Below are 20480 nucleotides of genomic sequence, written 5' to 3'. Positions count from 1 at the left end.
CTCACTTGAAAACTCCTTTATAAACTCCTTTATAAAAAAGTTATTTAATGGTTCTTTACCACACCTTTGAAACACACTTTCCGCAAGTAGGCGTGTGCAGATTCGAGTGCTCGGCCAACGCATTGACAAAGCACGGTCCATTTGAAATGCTTAATGTGCATTCTTATGTTACTGTGGCGGTAAAAAACCCAGAAAGAGGTATTCCCTGCAATCTAAGAATCTCTTCTTAATATTATTAACTCCTCGCTCAACCTCAGGACTTCTATCCCGAGGTCACCAGAACCGGCTGGATCCAGCTCCATTCCTGCTACGTGTCGCTGTGTGATGATGACTAATAGCAGCCGGTGCCAGCCAAACATCACTTCAGTCTATTACGATGGACTTCAGAGGATGAACTGATGTCAACTCCAACCATAAGACATGGGATACATCATATGCCCTTGCCTGAACCTTGGACTTAGTATAGACCTCACCAAAATTACCGGCCAGGTTGAACTGCAATGCACCTAACTGATCTCTGCCTGCATCACCTCGGTCTAATGATGGACTACACTCTTGAAATGGAATACATAGACTATCAATTAATTGCCAACAAAACACTTCATCAGCCAACTAACAAGGACAATGCATCTATGTGAACTTCTGCAGTTAATCTAGGATGAACTTCAAAGACATTAGTCATTAATCTTACAGTTCTTACAAAATCTTTGTTTTAAACACTGGCCCTTAACACTTAGTTTAATAATTTAAAACCATGACTATATGCCATAAACCATGCACTATACATAAGTAATATTGGCATTATATTCATGATGTTTAGACAGAGGGGAACTGGCTCCCACAGTGAGCCTGGTTTCTCCCAAGGTTATTTTTCTCTATTAACCAACATCTTATGGTGTTTTGTGTTCCTTGCCACAGTCGCCTTCGGCTTGCTCACTGGGGTTTCTAAATACAATAATTATTTAATTACTTATTTTTAAACACAATTCACAATCACATTTTATCAAACTACACAATGATGACTATTACATTATAGATATTACAGTTTTTTCTTCTGTTAATGCCTGATCTTCTGTAAAGCTGCTTTTAAATGATGTGTGTTGTGAAAGGCGCTATACAAATAAAAATGACTTGAATTGACTAGAACCCAAAGGGTTTTGTTGATCCTTTTTCTGAAGAAAACTAAATAAAAATGATGATGAAAGCCAAAATATTAAAGGGGTCATGTCATGAGGAATAACATTTTCCTTGATATTCTGACATATAAGAGGCCATTATATAAAAACTGTTACATCCTGTACTAGTTTTAACGGTCTGCTGCTGTGTTTTGCTCTCTTTCACTTTCTGTCTGTGTGTGGGTGTGGTACATTTTTGCTGTGTGCTCATTTCCAGGTGTAGCTGATTGGCAAATTGCATCACCTGTGCGAAGGTGACTGGCTGTCTCTGATGGTGTGCCTAATAAGATCCTTTTGCAATGCTTCAGAGATGAGCTGTCACGACTCCGGGATGGTTGTGCTGTTCTCGAGTTCTCGCTAGCCGCCAAATCAAACTTTGCTCATGTGTTGTTTAGGCGCAATACTTAATGTGTAGTGTGTGACCTAACATTTGAAGCTTTGACTAGATATTTGTCTTTAAAGCAGACAGGTGTAGGGGTGGCCTGCCCTTTTTTGTTTGAATATGGTTTGTTCCTGTTTTAGTTGGAATAGTTAAGTAAGCATTGTTGTATTTTTAATTTTTATACATTTAGATTACTTTTGTTAAATATTTTGGGCCAGGGGTCACCTAAAGTCATTAATCCTGCTGCTGTTAATGATACTTGTTTACAACAATAAAATTATTGTTGAATTTTACAGTTTATTGTTCTGTCGTGTTTGGTTTGACGAGTGTGCAGGAGTCATTTTAATTTCCTTGTTGCGTCCTACCCCTAGTGGACGTAACAAAACATACTGTACATTTTAGAACTCAGCTGCAAAAACGCCTCATTCTCTACTTCTGCGACTTCCCTACATCATTCTGGGGCCCAATAAATCATGACCGCCTCTAGAGCAACAACATCAACACCTACTTTACATCATTGCATCCTTGGCCCCGCCCACTGGGACTCAGTTTGTACACTGAGAAAGAGCAGGACAAACAGGCCTAGTGTGGCCTAACTATTCCTGAACACCAAAGGGGACCCATCTGGACTATTTTGAATTATGTTTGTATATAAACATACACTAGAGAAGGGGTCAGCAACCAAAGGATGGGTTAGCAATGGCGAGAGAGGGGTAGACTATTTTATTTATAAAAATTATGCACCTGCATTCCAATCTACATATTGATGTAATCCTTCCTCATGATCACGCAGCGTGTTTTCATGAGCTAAATGGGAGGCTAAACAAAAAGTTAAAATGTGACGAGACTGCAGTATACCCAATAGACTCGTGCAGCGTGTGCAAGCCATTCGCGCATCACGAGCCAGCAGCATTTCACTTTCGGTTAATTGCGCGAGTAAACTCGCCTACTTTGCTTCGGTCAGTCTGCGTGGATGACAGCCTACATTCCATGTTTCATTTGTTTATTTTTGCTTTCAGAACAACACGTGATGTAATAAGGAAAACATCACTATTAATCCTTGAGATTTCCAACCCAGCATGCAAGTACACCCTCCTTAAGCCATGGTCACACTCAAAATTACATTAAAAGATTAAAAGAGAAAACATAAACCCACTTCGTGGGGTTCAAAAATCTTTTCAAGTCTATTCAAAATATAAATTAAACCTGGAAATAAATTTTTAGGATTTTGCAGGTGCGATTCAACGAAAAGGGCTAAATAGTTGATCGGCTTGTGATGCCTGAATGTCTTGCACATGCAGCGAGAGTTTCATCACACTTTAATAGTGTTAAGTCTCCAATTCAGCTGATGAAAACACGCTGCATGATCATGAGGAAGGATTACATCAAGACGTAGATTGGAATGCTGGGGCGAAAAACTTATTATAAATAAAATAGACTGCTCCTCTCTCGCTGTTGCTTGCGTGCAAGTGATTACATAATTACAATGACATAATATAAGAAATATTTAAGATTCCACACAATTTCGTGATCAGTAATCAAATGAGCAAATTTGTGACATTAACTAAAAATATGTGTTGTTAACTCATTTTTTAAAAAAGGACAGGATTTCTTTCATTAAAGCACTTGCAGGATCATGAAAATAATCATAATCATCAGGTTTTGCAAAAAAAAATTCACAAACTGTTATGCTGATAATATCATTTGTAATGAAAAATAAACAATTAAATTAGAAAAATGCAAAATAGAACATTTTTCACAAATGGACTTACACTTCGGAAAATCGCATACATTTGCATGATGAGGGGGTGGGGGGGGGGGGGGTTGTCATTGGCACAGCCATTGACCAGGAAAATAAAAAATGGCGCTCCATGTCAAAAAGGTTTCCGACCCCTGCACTACAGAGATGTCTTTGACCGTATTGATGTATCTTGCGTCACTTTTTTAAAAGACGAGTTGTCAAGTTACAGCTCTGAAGAGGAGACCCCATTCTCTTTCATTCAGCTGCTCTGCCTATTGCACAAACTGCTCCACAAACTGTTCTTTTGCCCATCTGCTCTCTTTTTAATTGTTGGTGTATGTAAACATGCACTAGATGGATGTCTTTGACCGATTTGATGCATTCCCAGCTTCAGTGCACGATGATACTGTATGTGTGTGTGTGTCTTCATTGTGCTTTGTGGATTGTGTTTTTTCAGCTCATATCAGTGTGGATAGTATGTTTTTCTGCCTCATATCAGCGTGGATTGTAACTTTTTTAGGCTCATATCAGCGTGGATTGTATGTTTTTTCGGCTCATACAAGTGTGCATTTTATGTTTTTTCAGCTCATATGAGCGTAGATTGTATATTTTTTCGGTTCATATCAGCGTGGATTGTTTGTGAACCAGTCATAATACAATTAAAGGTTTGCAAAATAACTGTTATTGAAGTATGGGGCAGTTAAAACACTGTTGAACCCAATCGCAAAACCGTGAGTAAACAGTTTAATTCATGAATATTTCAAATGTCATTACTGTTTGATAGTTAATGGCGCTGTTGTGCTTACAGTGTGCGTTATGTGTAAACCCTGAATTTTGTTATGGAGCTGGCTCATTCTCTTCTGACTGAGTTTCAAATATGGCTGTATTTAAGGGGCTACACAATGTTAGCCAATCAAAATAGTGGGTGTTTACATTGAAGTATAAAGGAGGCGTTTAGGCCAAAACCGAGGGTTTCAGACAGAGGGCAGGAGACAGGGTGGAAAATGATCATATAAACTAACTACAAATTTTTTTTTACTAACATTAGCAGTGGATCTCAGGGAAGATAATGCAATTATAAACAAAGACTATGTCATGAACCCTTTAAATGTTATAGTAAATATTGTTCTGAGTGATCCATTATTTTGTAGAGAGGGGTTAAAATGTCAATTTTCGCCTATGATTTTGGAGCACTACAAGTATAAAAAAAAAAAAAAAAAGTTTTACACATAGATAGGCATGTATATTACTAATTACTAATCAGTTGACTTCAGTACCCCTTGTAGCATTATGTGCAAATGGTCCAAAAGTGGGGAAAATAATATTTTGTGTTGTTTTTTTCCAAAGCTGAAGTGCCTCTAAACTCCAGAAGTATCAAACATATCTTAATATCTTTTTAAATTCTGGTTCAGAACAAACTTTCCTTTTTGCGTCTTTATTTTTAAGGCCCTATATGGTTAAATCCTAGAGATACAGTGCTCTCAATGTGGCTCCATCCAAAAAGTTTTACATTTTCATTTTCAATGGTCAAAAATCAAATGTGGGTCACATGGTATGAAGCTGTTTTTTCTTGTCCAACTAAAACAAAGATCTGAAACTAGAAATGTACGTTTATTTATTCACATAAAAACAATAAAGTAAAAATCTCAATTTTCAAGAGTCTAAAAATACACTTTTACAAAGAACAGGTGACAAATATGACTCTTTAGCTGCAATACCTATATCTAGTGTTTGAAATTCAGAAATGTTCATCGGCAAAGCTCTAGAATGCATCATTAGGGGTACAAGTACCAAAGGTGTTAAACTATTGTATTTGCTACTGTATTTGTACTGTTTTTGATTACTCTGTCTTCACCCTAAAAGAGACTGGACGTCAGAGACCTTAAATCATAGAGATCCCAAACTTGGAAGGATGGTCCCCAAGCTCAAATATTACAGACCTGGCATAAAGCCACAAAACTTTGCTTTTGATTTCATGGGGTCTTTAAAAAGTTCTCATACACCATCATTATAGGAACTTTCAAATGTAAATGTCTAATTCTGTTCTCATTATTATTAATACAAAATATTATTCAAATGTAAGTACCAGAGATACTTACCAAAGCCTAGATATCCAGACGCAGCGAAAGGGAGAAAGAACACAAAATGAGACAGTGTGATAGAAAGCAAACTGTTATCTACTGACACTTCTTTTTCCTTCATACCTGCTGTCATGCAGAAAATCAGAATTTTGTGTTTTTCTAAACAGCAGAGTGAAAGCTGCAGAGGTTATGCATCTTGTCTAAGCCACAATCCTTAAATAACTCACCTCTGACATGCATTTACATTTCACTCATGCATTTGTTTGGTAAATATACTAAGGTGCCCTGGTATACTTGTACTCTATATTACTTTCAGCAAGTACTGTTGCCATAACTGCTACAAAACAGACAAGACCAGATTGCAAATGTTAAAGGCAGCTAAAAACATGACCGAAACAGTTCAGGACAAAAAGATAGAGAGAGAAAGACTTAATGGGGGGAACGGGACACTACATTGCCGATCAAAAGTCAAAAAGCCACAATTAGCCATGTTTACATTGGCAGGCATGACAGCTGACGATACTGAAGTAGTCTTTACCATCTCAATCCTCAATCTTACGGTGGTAAAGACCAAGTGGGCGGCGAATGGCCCCTTAAAGCAGGGGTGCATAGGAACATAGGGTAGATTTGACCTCTACATGAACGTTTAGTGTTTATGTAAGTGTGAACATGCACTAAAACTGCTGAAGGTTGCTGCAGGCAATAGAATTGTACACTTGAGTTTGGATGTCAAGCGTTATGGTCTAAATTTGGAGATAAAGCCCCCCGCTGTAGGATTGGGCAGGTCCCTTGACCGACTGTCGCTGCCCTGAAGCAATCAAACAGCCCAAAAGGGAAAGAAACAAAGGACAAAGGCATGATGGGCTAGACCAGATCAAACCCGGTACAGCACTGACTTCATCTACACGTGTAAAAGGTTCTTTGCCGCACGTCACTTTTACATGATTTAAAAAGGCACAGTTAAATCAGAAGTCAATGAAGTCCTCAGATATATTTTTGGGTAGAGTTGTCAACATTTCAAGTTTTTAATGCTTCTAGTGTTGATTAATTGAGTGAAATAAACCAGTTCATTTCGGCTCGAAGAGAAATCTGACAACTCACGGAAAAATATCACCCATAACAATTATGGGCCCAAAAGTGGGAACGGACCACAGAACACGCCAAAAAAACAAAATAAAAAACTGAACGATGACCCGTACTTACCAAAACAGGGTTGGTTTTAATTTCATGCAAAAACATGGACAGATACAGCATCAACATTTGTCCTTCAAAGATGAACATTTGCACAAAACTGAATATAAAAATCTGTTAAGAAAATCTGCTCTTCCAAATCAACAAGAAATGGAGACAAAGACATATAGACAGATTGTAAAAAAACAATTCCTTTTAAATTTTAACAAATACAAAAATATGACTTTAAGCATACAACATACTACAGAGACTGTGGATCAATCATTCGCCTCTAGAATTTCATAAATAAAATAGCACTTCATTATAAGTACACCGATTAGCCACAACATTAAAATTACCTGCCTAATATTGTGTAGGTCCCCCTCGTGCCACCAAAACAGCGCCAACCCGCATCACAGAATAGCATTCTGAGATTGCTATACTGAGATGCGGGTTGGGGCTGTTTTGGCAGCACGAGGGGGACCCACACAATATTAGGCAGGTGGTTTTAATGTTGTGACTGATCGGTGAATATGAGTACTACACATTTAAGGACAAGACAGATGATTTGAACACCAGGCAAGTGACCTACTTAAACTCTCAAAATAGCATCAAAACATAAACACGTGCCTCCATCTTGCACGGTTATTGTGTTGGCTGGGCGTGATTACTCACCAGGTCTCGTACAATAGGCATGGTCCTCTTTCGGCGTAAATCTGGCATGCTGTCAATGCCATAAAGTATACTGCCAACCCTGAGGACAGAGGCAGATTTAAAGTCTATTAATACCATAATCATGCTGAACGGTATGAAATATTACCCAGCTAAAAAGCAGTTGAGTGATTTACAGCTCCGGCAAATAACATGGGACGGGCAAAAGGGGGGTGTGGATTTCTCTTCTATGGTCTCACACAACATATACCTGTGAAATGACTGTGTCTTCCTTTGCTAGACTCAACAAACAATTTTTTTTCTTGCGATTCATTGTCTCAAGCTGAAAATTTGACAGTTTATGGCCAGTACAGCTCTGGCTATGATTTATTTCAAAATTTAAACATACAAATACACAGGAAGCAAAACAATACTGAGGTATAGAAAGAATAGGGACAAAGGTTTTGTTTGGAATGGCCTACTACCATACTACTCATACTATTTTTTCTGTATGTTTACAGTACAGAATATTCATATTTTCTGTGAGCATGGAAAACCCGGATGACCTAGTTCACTTGACAGAATGTGCCATAAACTGGAGCACGCTGCGCTGGGTACTGAATTTCTTTTTCTTTTCTTTTTTTAACATCTCCTTCCTGATTTATTTGATCAGATTACAATTTTTTATTTTTTTTTTTATTTTACAACATATGAAAAAATATATATATATATTACAAATGTTAAATAAAGATTTATGTTCAAGATTGTATTTATATGCCATTGGCTAAATTAAATGTTTTTTTAAGTTTTACATTTTTATAATCTCCTTCACGAAATGTTTATTTGATATATTTTTTATATATTTATTACAGATGATACCTACTTGCTAAACTAAATGTTTTTATTTGTTTTGGTTTTTAACATCTCCTTATTGACATATTTGATTTGACTGCCAAAAGTTATTTTTACACACTTGCATTAAAAATTGTAAAATAAATGTAGTTATTTTCCAGATAATAACTGGATGCCACTCATTTAATTAAACATGCAACGCAATAATCATTACTTTGACAACAGTGTAGCATACTACAGTTTAAAATGCTTATCATTGCATACTGCATACTTTTTGTATGTTATTTGAAAAAATAGTAGGCAGTATACAGTGCATTCTGCTGAACATGCATACAATATATTCCATTCCAAACACAGCCAAGATCTGGAAAATAGTTCATAGCCTCAAACTATCCCTTTCTAAGCACACACTCAAACACACACACACACACACACACACACACACACACACACACACACACACACACACCTCACATACAATCTAAAAGTTTTGATGAAGTTTTGAATAACATATTCTTGTAAAAAAATTATCTTTCATTCATGCAATTTGGCTTTATTAGAGGGAAGACAATGACATCAGCAGCACTTAATGAGAGTGGGGCCTTTAATAAGAGTAAATGCCAACAATGCTGAATTTATTTATTTCTGGCAGCTCATTATGAAAAATTAAATTCATCCCCACCACATTCATTAACCCGGAGACATACCACTGCAAACAATTAACACCAGAACAGGTCCCACGGAAACCCAAAAATAACATTCCATGCACATCCGTACTGTTATGCCTGTGGTTGGTCGGAGCAAAATAATATCAGCGAGTGTTTGTGTGTCAGTGATAAATAGAAGATGATGAGCTCCTGTGGCTGAGTTACACTCGAATACCAGTGGACCCTACACCGCATCCATCAAACACACACACACACACACATTATGAGGACTCTCCATAGACATAATGATTTTTATACTATACCAACTATAGATTCTATCCCCTGAACCTAACCCTCACAAAAAACTTTCTGCAGTTTTACATTTTGAATAAAACATCGTTTAGTATGTTTTTTAAGCTATTTTAATTATGGGGACACTAGAAATGTCCTCATAAACCATATTTATAGCATAATACCCTTGTAATTACCAGTTTGTAACCTAAAAAAGACCTCGTAAACCACTTAAACCGGAATATTCCGAACAGATGAATACTATATGGAGCATTTAAACCTTTATGGAGCATTTTAACTTTTTTCGGAATAAAGTCTTAACCAGATAATTACCTGAATCGCTGATGTGAATATAAATGTGGTCAACTTTAAGAGATGGCTAGATGAGCTCCGATGAGAAATCATCAGTTCAGGTCAGGAATTTAACATCACGCTCAGGTTTAGGCTATACATGAATACATGGGAATCACATGTGAATCGTGTGATACATTAGCATAGACATTTCAAGAAATGGAAAATGTACATGATGTTGTATCTTTGTTAATATTACACTTGACAAGCTCCAGACACGCACAATTTACAGAGACCGCAAACGGAGTCGAGACCACGGCCATCCGATCTGAAATCACACCGCGCGCATTTTCAAGCATAAGGTTAAACTTTAGAAATATTGGCTGCACAGATTCATAAATTCGTTGTAATTTAGAATATGTTCATTTTTCAATGTCGCTTTATGCTTGTGTTTTTTGGATTATCAATCAAACTAATATTTTTGATATTATTCGGATGAATCCATTATTCATTTTGAAGTAATTATTCGTGCTTTTCCAAATAGGGTATTTGGCTTCAGGCACATCCCTAATATATTTATTTATTTATTTATTTATTTTAGGGATGTGCCTGAAGCCGAATACCCAATTCGGAAAGGCAGTGTATGTAGGTTTAAGATGGTTGTACTCACCCACCACCAGTCAGCCCCAGTTTGGCTGGATCCAGAATATTTGCACATCCCTACCAAACAAGAAAACATGTGAACTTAGACAAATCAATAAGACACTGAAATAATTTACCTGTACATAAAATATGTAAACAGAGAAACTATCTATCTATCTATCTATCTATCTATCTATCTATCTGTCTGTCTGTCTGTCTGTCTGTCTGTCTGTCTGTCTGTCTGTCTACAGTATCTATCTATCTATCTATCTATCTGTCTGTCTGTCTGTCTATCTACAGTATCTATCTATCTATCTATCTATCTATCTATCTATCTATCTATCTATCTATCTGTCTGTCTGTCTATCTACAGTTTCTATCTATCTATCTATCTGTCTCTCTGTCTGTCTGTCTGTCTGTCCATCTACAGTATCTATCTATCTATCTATCTGTCTGTCTGTCTGTCTGTTCTTCTACAGTATCTATCTATCCGTCCGTCCATCCATCCATCCATCCATCCATCCATCCATCTATCTATCTATCTGTCTATCTATTTGTCTGTGTCTGTTCTTCTACAGTATCTATCCGTCCGTCCGTCCATCTATCTATCTATCTATCTATCTATCTATCTATCTATCTATCTATCTATCTATCTATCTATCTATCTATCTGTCTGTCTGTCTGTCTGTCTGTGTCTGTTTGTCTGTCTACAGTATCTATCTGTCTGTCTGTCTATTTGTCTACAGTATCTGTCTGTCTGTCTGTCTGTCTGTCCATCTACAGTTTCTGTCTGTCTGTCTGTCTGTCTGTCTGTCTGTCTATCTATCTATCTATCTATCCATCTACAGTATCTATCTGTCTATCTATCACCACCAAGCAATAAAACAGAACTGACACTGAAAAAAACATGCAACATTTTTTACGGACATTCAAAAATGGAAATTAAATAACGAAAGAAGAAAGGAAGACCTCTGTATCCAGAGCTGTGCTGTCTGCAGGAGAGAAGCAGAAAGACAGAGAGAGAACATTAAAAACAACAGCACATATCGACTCTTTCTTCTATAAATAACTGCACTCACTTATAATGACTTGTACTTAATGGAGCAAAGCACAGCTCGCTTGCGGTATCTCAGACACAGTTATCCCTAAAACACGCATGCATGCACACACACACACACACACACACACATACACACACACACACACAATCCTTGAACCAATATATCATGCTTCTCTGATACTATATTAGTCATGTATTGCTGTAAAAGCTTCCTGTGCCAAGCACAGAGAGGCCTCTCATGTTTATTTAAATACACTTTCAACCGATCAATATCCAAACACTACTTCTGCCAAATTATTGCCAGATTCAAACCTCAGTGGTGAGGTTACACCAATGAGCATTCCTGTCCCCGTATTCTCATATTACAGCAGATAATCCCTCTACCTTCTGAAACCCCAGACAGAGAGTCTCCCTGCATCCATGTAAACATATTTCTATACTACAAGGTATGGAAAAAGCAGTATGTGAAATGAGTAGGATGTCAAAATATTTAGTATTCATGACACAGTTGGTGAAAATGCAACAATATAGTATAAGAACTTCATCGAATGTAATGCATACTATAGTAGGGGAATTTGGATGCAGCCCAGGTGTCCCTCTTACTGACAGATCACATTAATACACTTTAATGTTGGTCAAGTGTTTTAATGTAATGTCTTTGATTAGTTCAGCTTTAGTGTTATATCTGCACGGCTCACTGAACCATGAACGATATAAGTGACTTCAGAGACTTCAAAGGTCAATAAAGACACTTGTATATATGAAGAATGGTCCTGGTGAGCTTAAATCTAGCTGGTTAATAGAGTGAAGAGGAGAATGGTCAAGCTGAGTATTGATCGAGTCATTTTCTGTTGGGCTTTAGTTAAAAGTGGGCTTCCTGTCTCTTCAGTAATGGTCAGGTCTTGAAAGACCATCATTCAGGAAAACTCAGTGTCAGGAAAACACTAAACTGAGAGCTAAATATTATATTTTTTGGTGTTTTAGTGGCCAGTTTGTTTGAAATCGATTTGCCAGCAAGCATCATTTAAAACTGTTTACTACAAGGTAAGTATGCAGGGGCAGAATTCCCCCAAATCTTAGGAAGATAATTAAGTCCTTAGGATAAATTATAATGTCATATTACATAATAAAATAAAAATATTCTTAACCTTTTTCTTAAATAAGACAATAAGAATAAAATAGTAGTGAAAAATAATTTTATTTTTAAGAAAGCTTCATGAATCCAGCCACAGGTTTTTGTATTCTATTAAAATAAAATTGACTTTCTTTTTCTTTTTTTCTTTATATTTTAATTAATTTCACAAAAACATGCCTAGGTCACATTTCACCACAAAATCCCCAATATCAATGGAAAAAAATGAAACAATTATATTTGCATTAAGAAATGTTTTTGTTTTATTATTTATTTATTTATTTATTTTTTCAGAAAAAGTCATTAGAGAAGTGTAGCATGTTATCACATTTTGATGAAAGATTATACAAACAAACATTAATTCATACTCAAGACCAGGGACTGGTCAATTTTGGGTAAATTTAGATTTCACCTTGACTTTCATGTCCATGTTCATGCATAGAACATTTAAATATAAAAGTCATAATTAATCATTACTGAAATTTAGTGCTTAAAATGGGAATCTGGGGCATGACTGATTAAATTTAATTTTGTTTTGAACAGCCACTAAAGAAAGCTCAGTCTAAAAACCAAACAACAACCTAAAAATACAACCAGCAAAAGGGCTCATATCAACTGTTGATTAACTAAAAAGCCATTACAAATGATCTGCAAGTGAAAACATCAAGTATTTACAATTAGGGACTTGTTCTGCATATAAAGGTGATCTAAATAAAACATTCAAAGAGCAGATAGATGGCTTTCGTGCAAGCTAACAGAGTTGCTGGGTCAGCTGACCTCAATGGGTCAGAGCGGAAAAATCAAATACATACAATAAGTAAACACATTAGGAGGACTGTTACACCATTAGCCTATGAACTAAACAGATATAAGGGTCCCAACAACACTGACCTGGTTAGCGAATGCCCTTGGTAGGGAGAATTAGCATGAGAATGCAGTGTAGGGCAGGTACTAAATGAAGATCGGATTGGCAGGAAGAATAAATCGTTAAAGACCTCATTGCAAAAGACTTGTAAAATGTGCAGCTCTGCTTTTCAAACACGCCTGCAGAGAACTGAACTACAACTGAACTGAACTACATGCCCAGACCCCTCCATGACAGAGGTTCATATTTAACGCGATGATTTCTGATCTGCATTCTCTAATTACCCAATGTGAAAATGAATTGGGTGTGTGAAAACAAGGTGCTAAATGCAGATGCCACTGAAGAATATCAACTTCAATATGCTGTGGGAAAGTTTTCCTCCATATTTTTGTTGAAATTTTTGTTTTGTTAACATTATGTTTGATCATTCAAATGCTGTGAATCTAACTTAACGATGTAATCTCATAAAAACATGTCTACGTCACATTTCACCCCATAATCAAATAAAAAAATTACCTAATAAATGATTCTACCTATCATCTCCCTTTGTGTTCCATGAAAGAAAGAAAGTCATTAAGGTTTGGAACAACATGAGGGTGAGTAAATGAAGACAGAATTTTCAGTATCTTTGTTATTCACTATAATAGTTCATTGTCAAAAAAAGATGTGTGTTTTAAGGTCCCCATCTTTGTGTTGTTTTGGGAGAGATAGGTTCCGGTCCATCACGAGTTACACAGGAGTACGTTAGTGCCTCTATAGAAGTTCAGCATTTGTAATAGACTTTAATAGAAATTAAAATTTTACTACAAATAATGGATTAGTGTTCATTAATATAATAAGTAATTCCTGCAAAGGTAGACATCAGAGTTTAACAAGTGTCATAAAAGAGAATGAGGGCTCACTTTACTGTGTGAACGTCTTTTTGTTGCTGAAATGATAATTAAATTCCCAGCCTGTCAAGCATACATCTCAGTGTCAGCTGTACTTTCCTTTCTCCCATTATTGTATACGGGGTCCTGTATTTCCACAGATTAAAGCTTGTGCTGAGTGTAGAAAGCAACCACTCAGATCTCAAAGGTCTCTGTCATCTCTTTGTTCTAAACATCCAGCTATAAATTGGTTGATAGGGCTACAGCCAGTACTTTCAGGAACTCTATGTGCACTTACTTGATGAAATATATACACTATATGACCAATAGTACCCAAACACCACACCCAAATGTGCTTGTTAAACATTCCCATTTTAAGACCACTGTAATTAATGTAGAATACACACTTTTGGAAATACAGCATATCTCAATTAAAGAATCATTTAAGGAATCCAATTGTGGAATCATGCTAAGGCGGCAAACACCATTGTAATTGCCGAGCTGATTGGGTTTGTGATTTGTGGCTAATGTTTAAGGGAATCAGAATCCACTCAAGTACACAGAGCATCTGGCTGTAACTGTGCAGCATGAATGAGCAGCCTAAAACAGCATCCTAACAGTACTTAGTATGGCAAAGTGTGGCTGTGGGTCTGTGATTGTGATTCCCACATCTAGGGCAAGTGCGCTTTCAGTGTGAGTAAGACTGAATGGGAATTCCCCTGATTCCTCACTGACTGTAAAGGAAACTCTGCACTTGTGGGGTGAAATACAAAAATGACTTGCATAGAGACAAACAGACCCAATGATTTAAGTTAACAATTTAGGCTAGCAGCATCAGATTTAAGCTAGCAGTCGCAGCTCCTATTAATTATTCTGTTAATCATAAGTTAGCATCTGTTTTCTATTTCATCTGTTTTCATCTGTTAATATTTTTAGTATGATTAGCATGTTCAAAGTGACTTTAAAAAGACTGCTTTGAAACTGGTACTCTAGTTTTACTACAACTGCAATGTGCTAAACATGCTATTAAAAACATGCTTGCTATTATGGAATAGTTTAGCAAAAAATTTAAATGAATGCATATTTAACCGATCCTACTCAACCCGCTCCGAGCAGTATTCCAACCGGCATCTCCAGCATGGGAGGCAGGCATGTTAACAAGGAGGCTAAAGGCTACAGCCTCTAATGTCAGTCACTAGTGCACCTCTTGAGGCTAGAGGAGTGAGGTTTACACATGCTACACAGCTATCACGTACCAGCTGGCTCCCTTTACACAAACACGTGCATACTGTATATAAATGAGAATGTCACGTTTAGTTACGAGACATGCCAGAACCAATGCCATTTGATGTTGTTTACATTAAACCTGGCAGAGTGTGTCTTGCTGATTCAAGTTTGAAATTGCACATGCAAGATTTGAAGGGGTCATAAGGCAATAGTTTTAGTGAATAACACATAAACATTATTCGAAATGTCTCCTTTTGTGTTCAACAACAAAATAAACAGTCATACAGGTCTGGAATGACAAAAGGGTGAGTAAATGATCACAGATTTTATATATATATATATATATATATATATATATATATATATATATATATATATTTAACAAACTATTCCTTTAAATAAATAAACAATATATCTGGAATATATGGATCTATAATATATGGAAATCTGGACATATAAACATCATAGCTGATGTGATGATTGTTTTTGCTCCCCGAGGTTAATGAAGGCCAAAGAAAGGTTAAGTACACTTTGGTCTGAACTACGAGACACTAGACTAGACAGTCATTACACACACACACCCAGACATACACACAATTAATTGCCAGTTCTAACCACTCAAAATCAAATACTGGCAATCTTCAACTTGCCCTTCAAAACACAACTTTGGGGAGTCTTGGGTTAGAGAAAGACATAATCTCTGAAGAACCTCAAAAGACTCAATTAGTGTCAAAGCACATCTTGACCAAACTGTCACAAGATAAACATTAAAGACTGTAAAGGCAGATCTATACAACTACCCCATCATATCCATGCATGTAGGAAAATCTTAACAGTCAACATAGTCATCAAAAAGATTGAGTCCTACCTCCTGCCAGGATTTGCTGTTCTAGCTCTGCCATCTGCTTTCTGTAAGCCCTCAGAGCTGCCTCTTTGAAGGTGGGCCGTATCCTTTTTTTGGGTGGTGCTGGCTCCACAGGAACCTCTGTAACATTTTTGTTCTCGTCCTCTTGTTCAACTATCTCTTTTATCTCATCTGCTATTTTTGTTTCCATTGTTTCTTGACCCTCCTGTGCCTGCTCTTTTCCCTCTTCCTGCTCTTCAGGTTCTTCTTCCAGTTCTTCAGTTTCTTCGACATACTCCACCATACTCACTTCGTACTCCACCGTGTCTTCAGTCAGGGGATTGTCGTCATACTCCTCACTGTATTCCTCATCATATTGCTCATCAAGGCTGCAGTCATATTCCAGAATAGGATTACCCTCTTGCGAGATGTCGTATTCTTGTGAGACGTCGAACTCTTCTTCTTGGAACTGCTCCTCAGCCTCGTTGGCGTTTGTTCGGTTTTCAAGATTCGCCAGCACTTGTTCCATTACCTCAACATAATGTGTCTCATTGTCAACAGGTTTTTCACTGGCTTGTTCTTCTTCCTCTGCCTTGTAATAGAAAGGTTCTGTGTAGACATCAGAGTCAATAGTTGTGCTGGAGCTATTTGCAGTGGACTGGGACATGGTTCTGAACCTGCCCATAAACGAGGTGTTGCTCGGTTCTTCAACTGGAGCACTATTGCTCTGGGAACCTTTATTCCAGACAAAATCCAAAGCCGACTTAGCTCTTTGTAGGGTGGATCCAAATCCAAAGCTGAAAGTTTTCTCGCTGAGGTCTATACTGAGCCTACTACTCCAGGATTGAGGGACTTCCTCCACTTTCTCATTCCTGATCTCACTCTGACTGCGGTACATAGATGAAGATTTCTGATTCTGTTGGAGGTGGTTCACGCTGACCTCATGTCGTTGCAGAGTTTGAGGAGCTGATTCAGGTTTAGCATGGACCTTCTTGGTCTTCGGCTTCTTTTCTGGCTGTTGTTCGGTCACAGGAGTAGTTACTGGTTTTGATATGGGTTCAATCACAACCTCTGGCTTAGGTTCGGGTTGTGGTACTTGTTCTGGTTCTGGCTCAGGTTCTAGAACAAGTTCAGGTTCTATATCTATATATTGGTCTTGGCCTGTCTCAGGAGTGCTATCTAGTGTCAAGAAGGTCTCACCTTCAAATTGCAAATCAACCTCAAGGCATTTTGTAATTTTCTCAGGGAAACCAGGGTTAGCTGAAGGGTCAAATGGGCTACTGATCTCTGAGATTATGTTCTGTTCAGTTGAGGCATCCAAACCTGAATCAGCACCTTGTTCGAGGTTATGCCAGTCTTTCCATGGTGAGAGGTCACCCTGTAGAGACAGCTGAGAGCCACTGTAATGGCTCCTGTCCCCTGATATACAAACAAGACCATTACTTACACCGCTGTCGATAGTCTCTGTCGTTTCAACTTCATTATGTTCCACATAAGGTTGCTCTTGGCTGAGAGTTTGACTGGGAGGACTAGCGTACCAGGAGGATGCCATGTCTTCTTGTTTCCTTTGCCAAAGTTCCTGATCCGAGGAGGAGAGCAGGGAGCAACCGTTGACCCTGCTAAAGTACTGACTCTCTGAGAAGTCTTCTGAGTAAGACTGGCAAAGTTTAGAACAGTCCGATTCAGACCGACTGAGTTTAGGAGTGGAGTAATCACTCTGAGACAGCCACCCAGGTGTTAGGTCAGAGTAGTAAGACTTGCTTTGCTTGTCAGGGTCATCGTACGCTGTATTATCCGCATAGTGCACGGAGTATGCTGTGTCATCGGCCAACCTTTGGTGATCATGAGACTTTTTCTTGTCCGATTTACTTTTTTGAGGTGGTTTGGACACAATTGCATATTTGTTCTTATTTAATTCATCTAGCTCTTTGTCACTTTCCATGGAGTCCCAGTCATCACTTTCAGCCTTATCTTTAGCTGAAACCTTGATATCCATGCTTTCATAAGTTTGTGAGGAGGCTATCAGCTTGTCCTTCCTTTCTTTTGAATCATGTGCTAGACTATCAGTTGAGATTGATATGCCAGTCCCTTTAAGCTTATAACATTTTTTCAAAACTAAATCCCTATCTTGTGGGCTTGAAAATATAACTACAATTGGTCGAGGTTTAGCATTGTAACATTCTCTTTGTTGCCCTAGTCGATGGGCAAGTTCAATTTTAAATGTCTTGCGTGCGTCAGCGAAACCCATTTTCTCTTTCAGAATCTGATAAATAAGCTCTTCGGTTTTTTCATACTTCTCCTCAGGCACATTTAGAAATCTTAGAGTAGCTTTGTTGGTCTGTTGGCTAATCTGTCTGATGTAATCATGGATGTCTCGAGTCTCACGTCTGGACTGTACGAATCCTGAACGCAGCTGCTCGATTTCACTCTGCACAACCTCTACGCTGCTGGAGATCTCGTCGATAGAGGTTTTGAGGGCGTTAACGTGCCCTCGCAGTTCTGAGAGCTCAGTCTCGATCTGACTGATTCCCTGAAGTTCTTTGAAGATCATCTCCATCACATCCTGAGTCTGACTGATACACCCTGTTGAGCTGGAACCTGGCTCCAGAGTTGTGGTTTTCTGTTGCCGTCCAGCCCGGTCCAGAGATTTGCTCCTGATGCCAAGAGTCTTTCTCCAGTTGCTCGCCTCGGAATCCGAGGACACACATTCTTGACTCTTCTTCCATTTCCTCAACTTTTTCAGAGCACCTAATCGAAGGGTGTGGAGACTGCTACGCTCTCCCCGCTCTCCCTCTGAGCTGCCATCAGAGGGCGCAAGACTAATCAAGCTTTTCCTATTCCTTCTTACTGGCATTGTATAAGCTTTTTGTTCATCGAATCTATGGACAAGTATGGCCTCGTTTAGGGAGTCAGAGTAATCACTTTTAATTGACAAGACCTCATGAAATTCATTATTGTTTAGTAAGAGGGCATTTTGGGGTAGTCCATTGGCAATTGCTACACGATAACTGAATGTTGGAGAGAGAGAGGAACAGTCATTTTTTCCATCCTCCTCCTCAAGAGATATATTGCGTGCTGATGAGCATTTAGATATTTTTTTGACTGTGCTTTTCAATGTGGTTGAGAATGTTTGGTTCCGTGCATATAGTTCTGGGGAGGTTTTTGGCTCTTTTTTGTTTTCGCTGCTCTCTTTCTTCTTTGTGGTATTTGCCAGTTTCTTTGTAAACATTCCTTTGCAAATCTTTACGATATAAGACGATAGCTTCTTGAAATGGGCAGAAACCATGGAGGGTGATATTTCAGCAGTTTTGCACTCAAAATGCAGCAAAGCAAAACTGGTCTTTGATGGTGCTCAACAGGAAGCACACAAACAGTTATGAGTTTTGAAAGTCAACCCTGAGGTATAAGAGGGTCTAGAGAAGAGGTGATGACCTCAGATGCACTTCAGAAGAGGCATTGTGTCTCTGCAAAAACAACAAGAAGAAACATAATTTCAGTTAGTTTGCATTGAAGGTCAACATGTAAACTGCATAACACTGAATAGAACATAGCACTGAATGATTCTCTGAACAATTCTTCAGGCTAGAGGAACAATTTAATCAGCAGTTTCTCAAAGGGCTGTCAAATTCAATTTAGTTGAGCTCAATATGTCATATTCTTTGAGTATTATGGGAAGTTTCTTATTTATACATAAAGCAAAGTACAAATATTCTGGAGCATGATTGTACTATTTTGAAAGATCCGTTAAAGGAGTAGTTCACCCCTAAAATGTAAATGATGTCATCGCTGACCCTCATGTTGTTGCATCTTCCATGGTACACAAAAGGAAATGTTAGGCAGAATGTTAAGTAACTATTCACTTTCACTGCATGGGAATAAATAGGCAACGCAAGTCAATGGTGACTGAGGCAACATGTCTTTTTGTGTTGCACTGAAGAATGTCATACGGGTTTGAAACTACATGAGGATGAGTAGATGTTAGCAGACTTTTCATTTTTGGGTGATCTATCCCTTTAAATCCTTAAACATCCTGGTATGAATAATTGTGTTTGCATTATTATACAAGGTCATGTACAGTATGTGTAAAAACAACCTTAAAACAATAAGAAGGATGCAGTTTGTTAGCTGCACCATGTTCAATGACTGTCTGTTTATGCTGAGTTCCTCAATATATATTTCTGTGTCTTTTTGTATTGCAATATAGCCATTAATCACCCACTGGAAAATGTCTCACATGAAATCGTGTTGGTATGATACAGGCATACAACCTGCATAATGATCACAGCTGAACTGTGCAGTTAAAATGTAATAGAAAGCACAATATGGCCACTGACCCAAACACTGTAGTTAGATGTAAAGAGGAACACTCTCTATATTATGAAGAAGAGGGATATATTTGAAAATCAACAATTCAGATGTGAATGGTTATGGCCGGGACCGCATATGTTATTCAGAAATGAAGGGAAAAAGCGATTAATCATTTAATATTGCATATCACAGAAATGAAGGGCCTTATTGTGTCAAATTAGATATGGTTCATGCAAGGGTCAAAGAAATTAT

The 20480-nt window shown here is 37.9% G+C and overlaps 1 protein-coding gene across 1 annotated transcript in view; it reads right to left on the bottom strand.

The window, feature by feature from the left end:
• LOC127456024 (protein unc-13 homolog C-like) overlaps nt 1-19273 on the bottom strand; it is a 179410-nt gene extending 160137 nt beyond the window's left edge. Inside the window, exons 1-4 of the mRNA XM_051724298.1 lie at nt 15945-19273; nt 10893-10915; nt 9952-10001; nt 7225-7303 (exon numbers count right to left, since the gene is read on the bottom strand). Coding sequence (XP_051580258.1) covers nt 7225-7303; nt 9952-10001; nt 10893-10915; nt 15945-19206 — 3414 coding nt within the window. The 5' untranslated portion in view covers nt 19207-19273. The remainder of the gene's footprint in view (nt 1-7224; nt 7304-9951; nt 10002-10892; nt 10916-15944) is intronic.
• Nucleotides 19274-20480: the final 1207 nt, after the last annotated feature.

The sequence above is a fragment of the Myxocyprinus asiaticus genome, chromosome 18, assembly GCF_019703515.2.
Source record: "Myxocyprinus asiaticus isolate MX2 ecotype Aquarium Trade chromosome 18, UBuf_Myxa_2, whole genome shotgun sequence".
NCBI classification, from domain to species: domain Eukaryota; kingdom Metazoa; phylum Chordata; class Actinopteri; order Cypriniformes; family Catostomidae; genus Myxocyprinus; species Myxocyprinus asiaticus.
The sequence above is the reverse complement of the archived record's forward strand: the minus strand, read 5'-3'. Positions and strand labels throughout refer to the sequence as shown.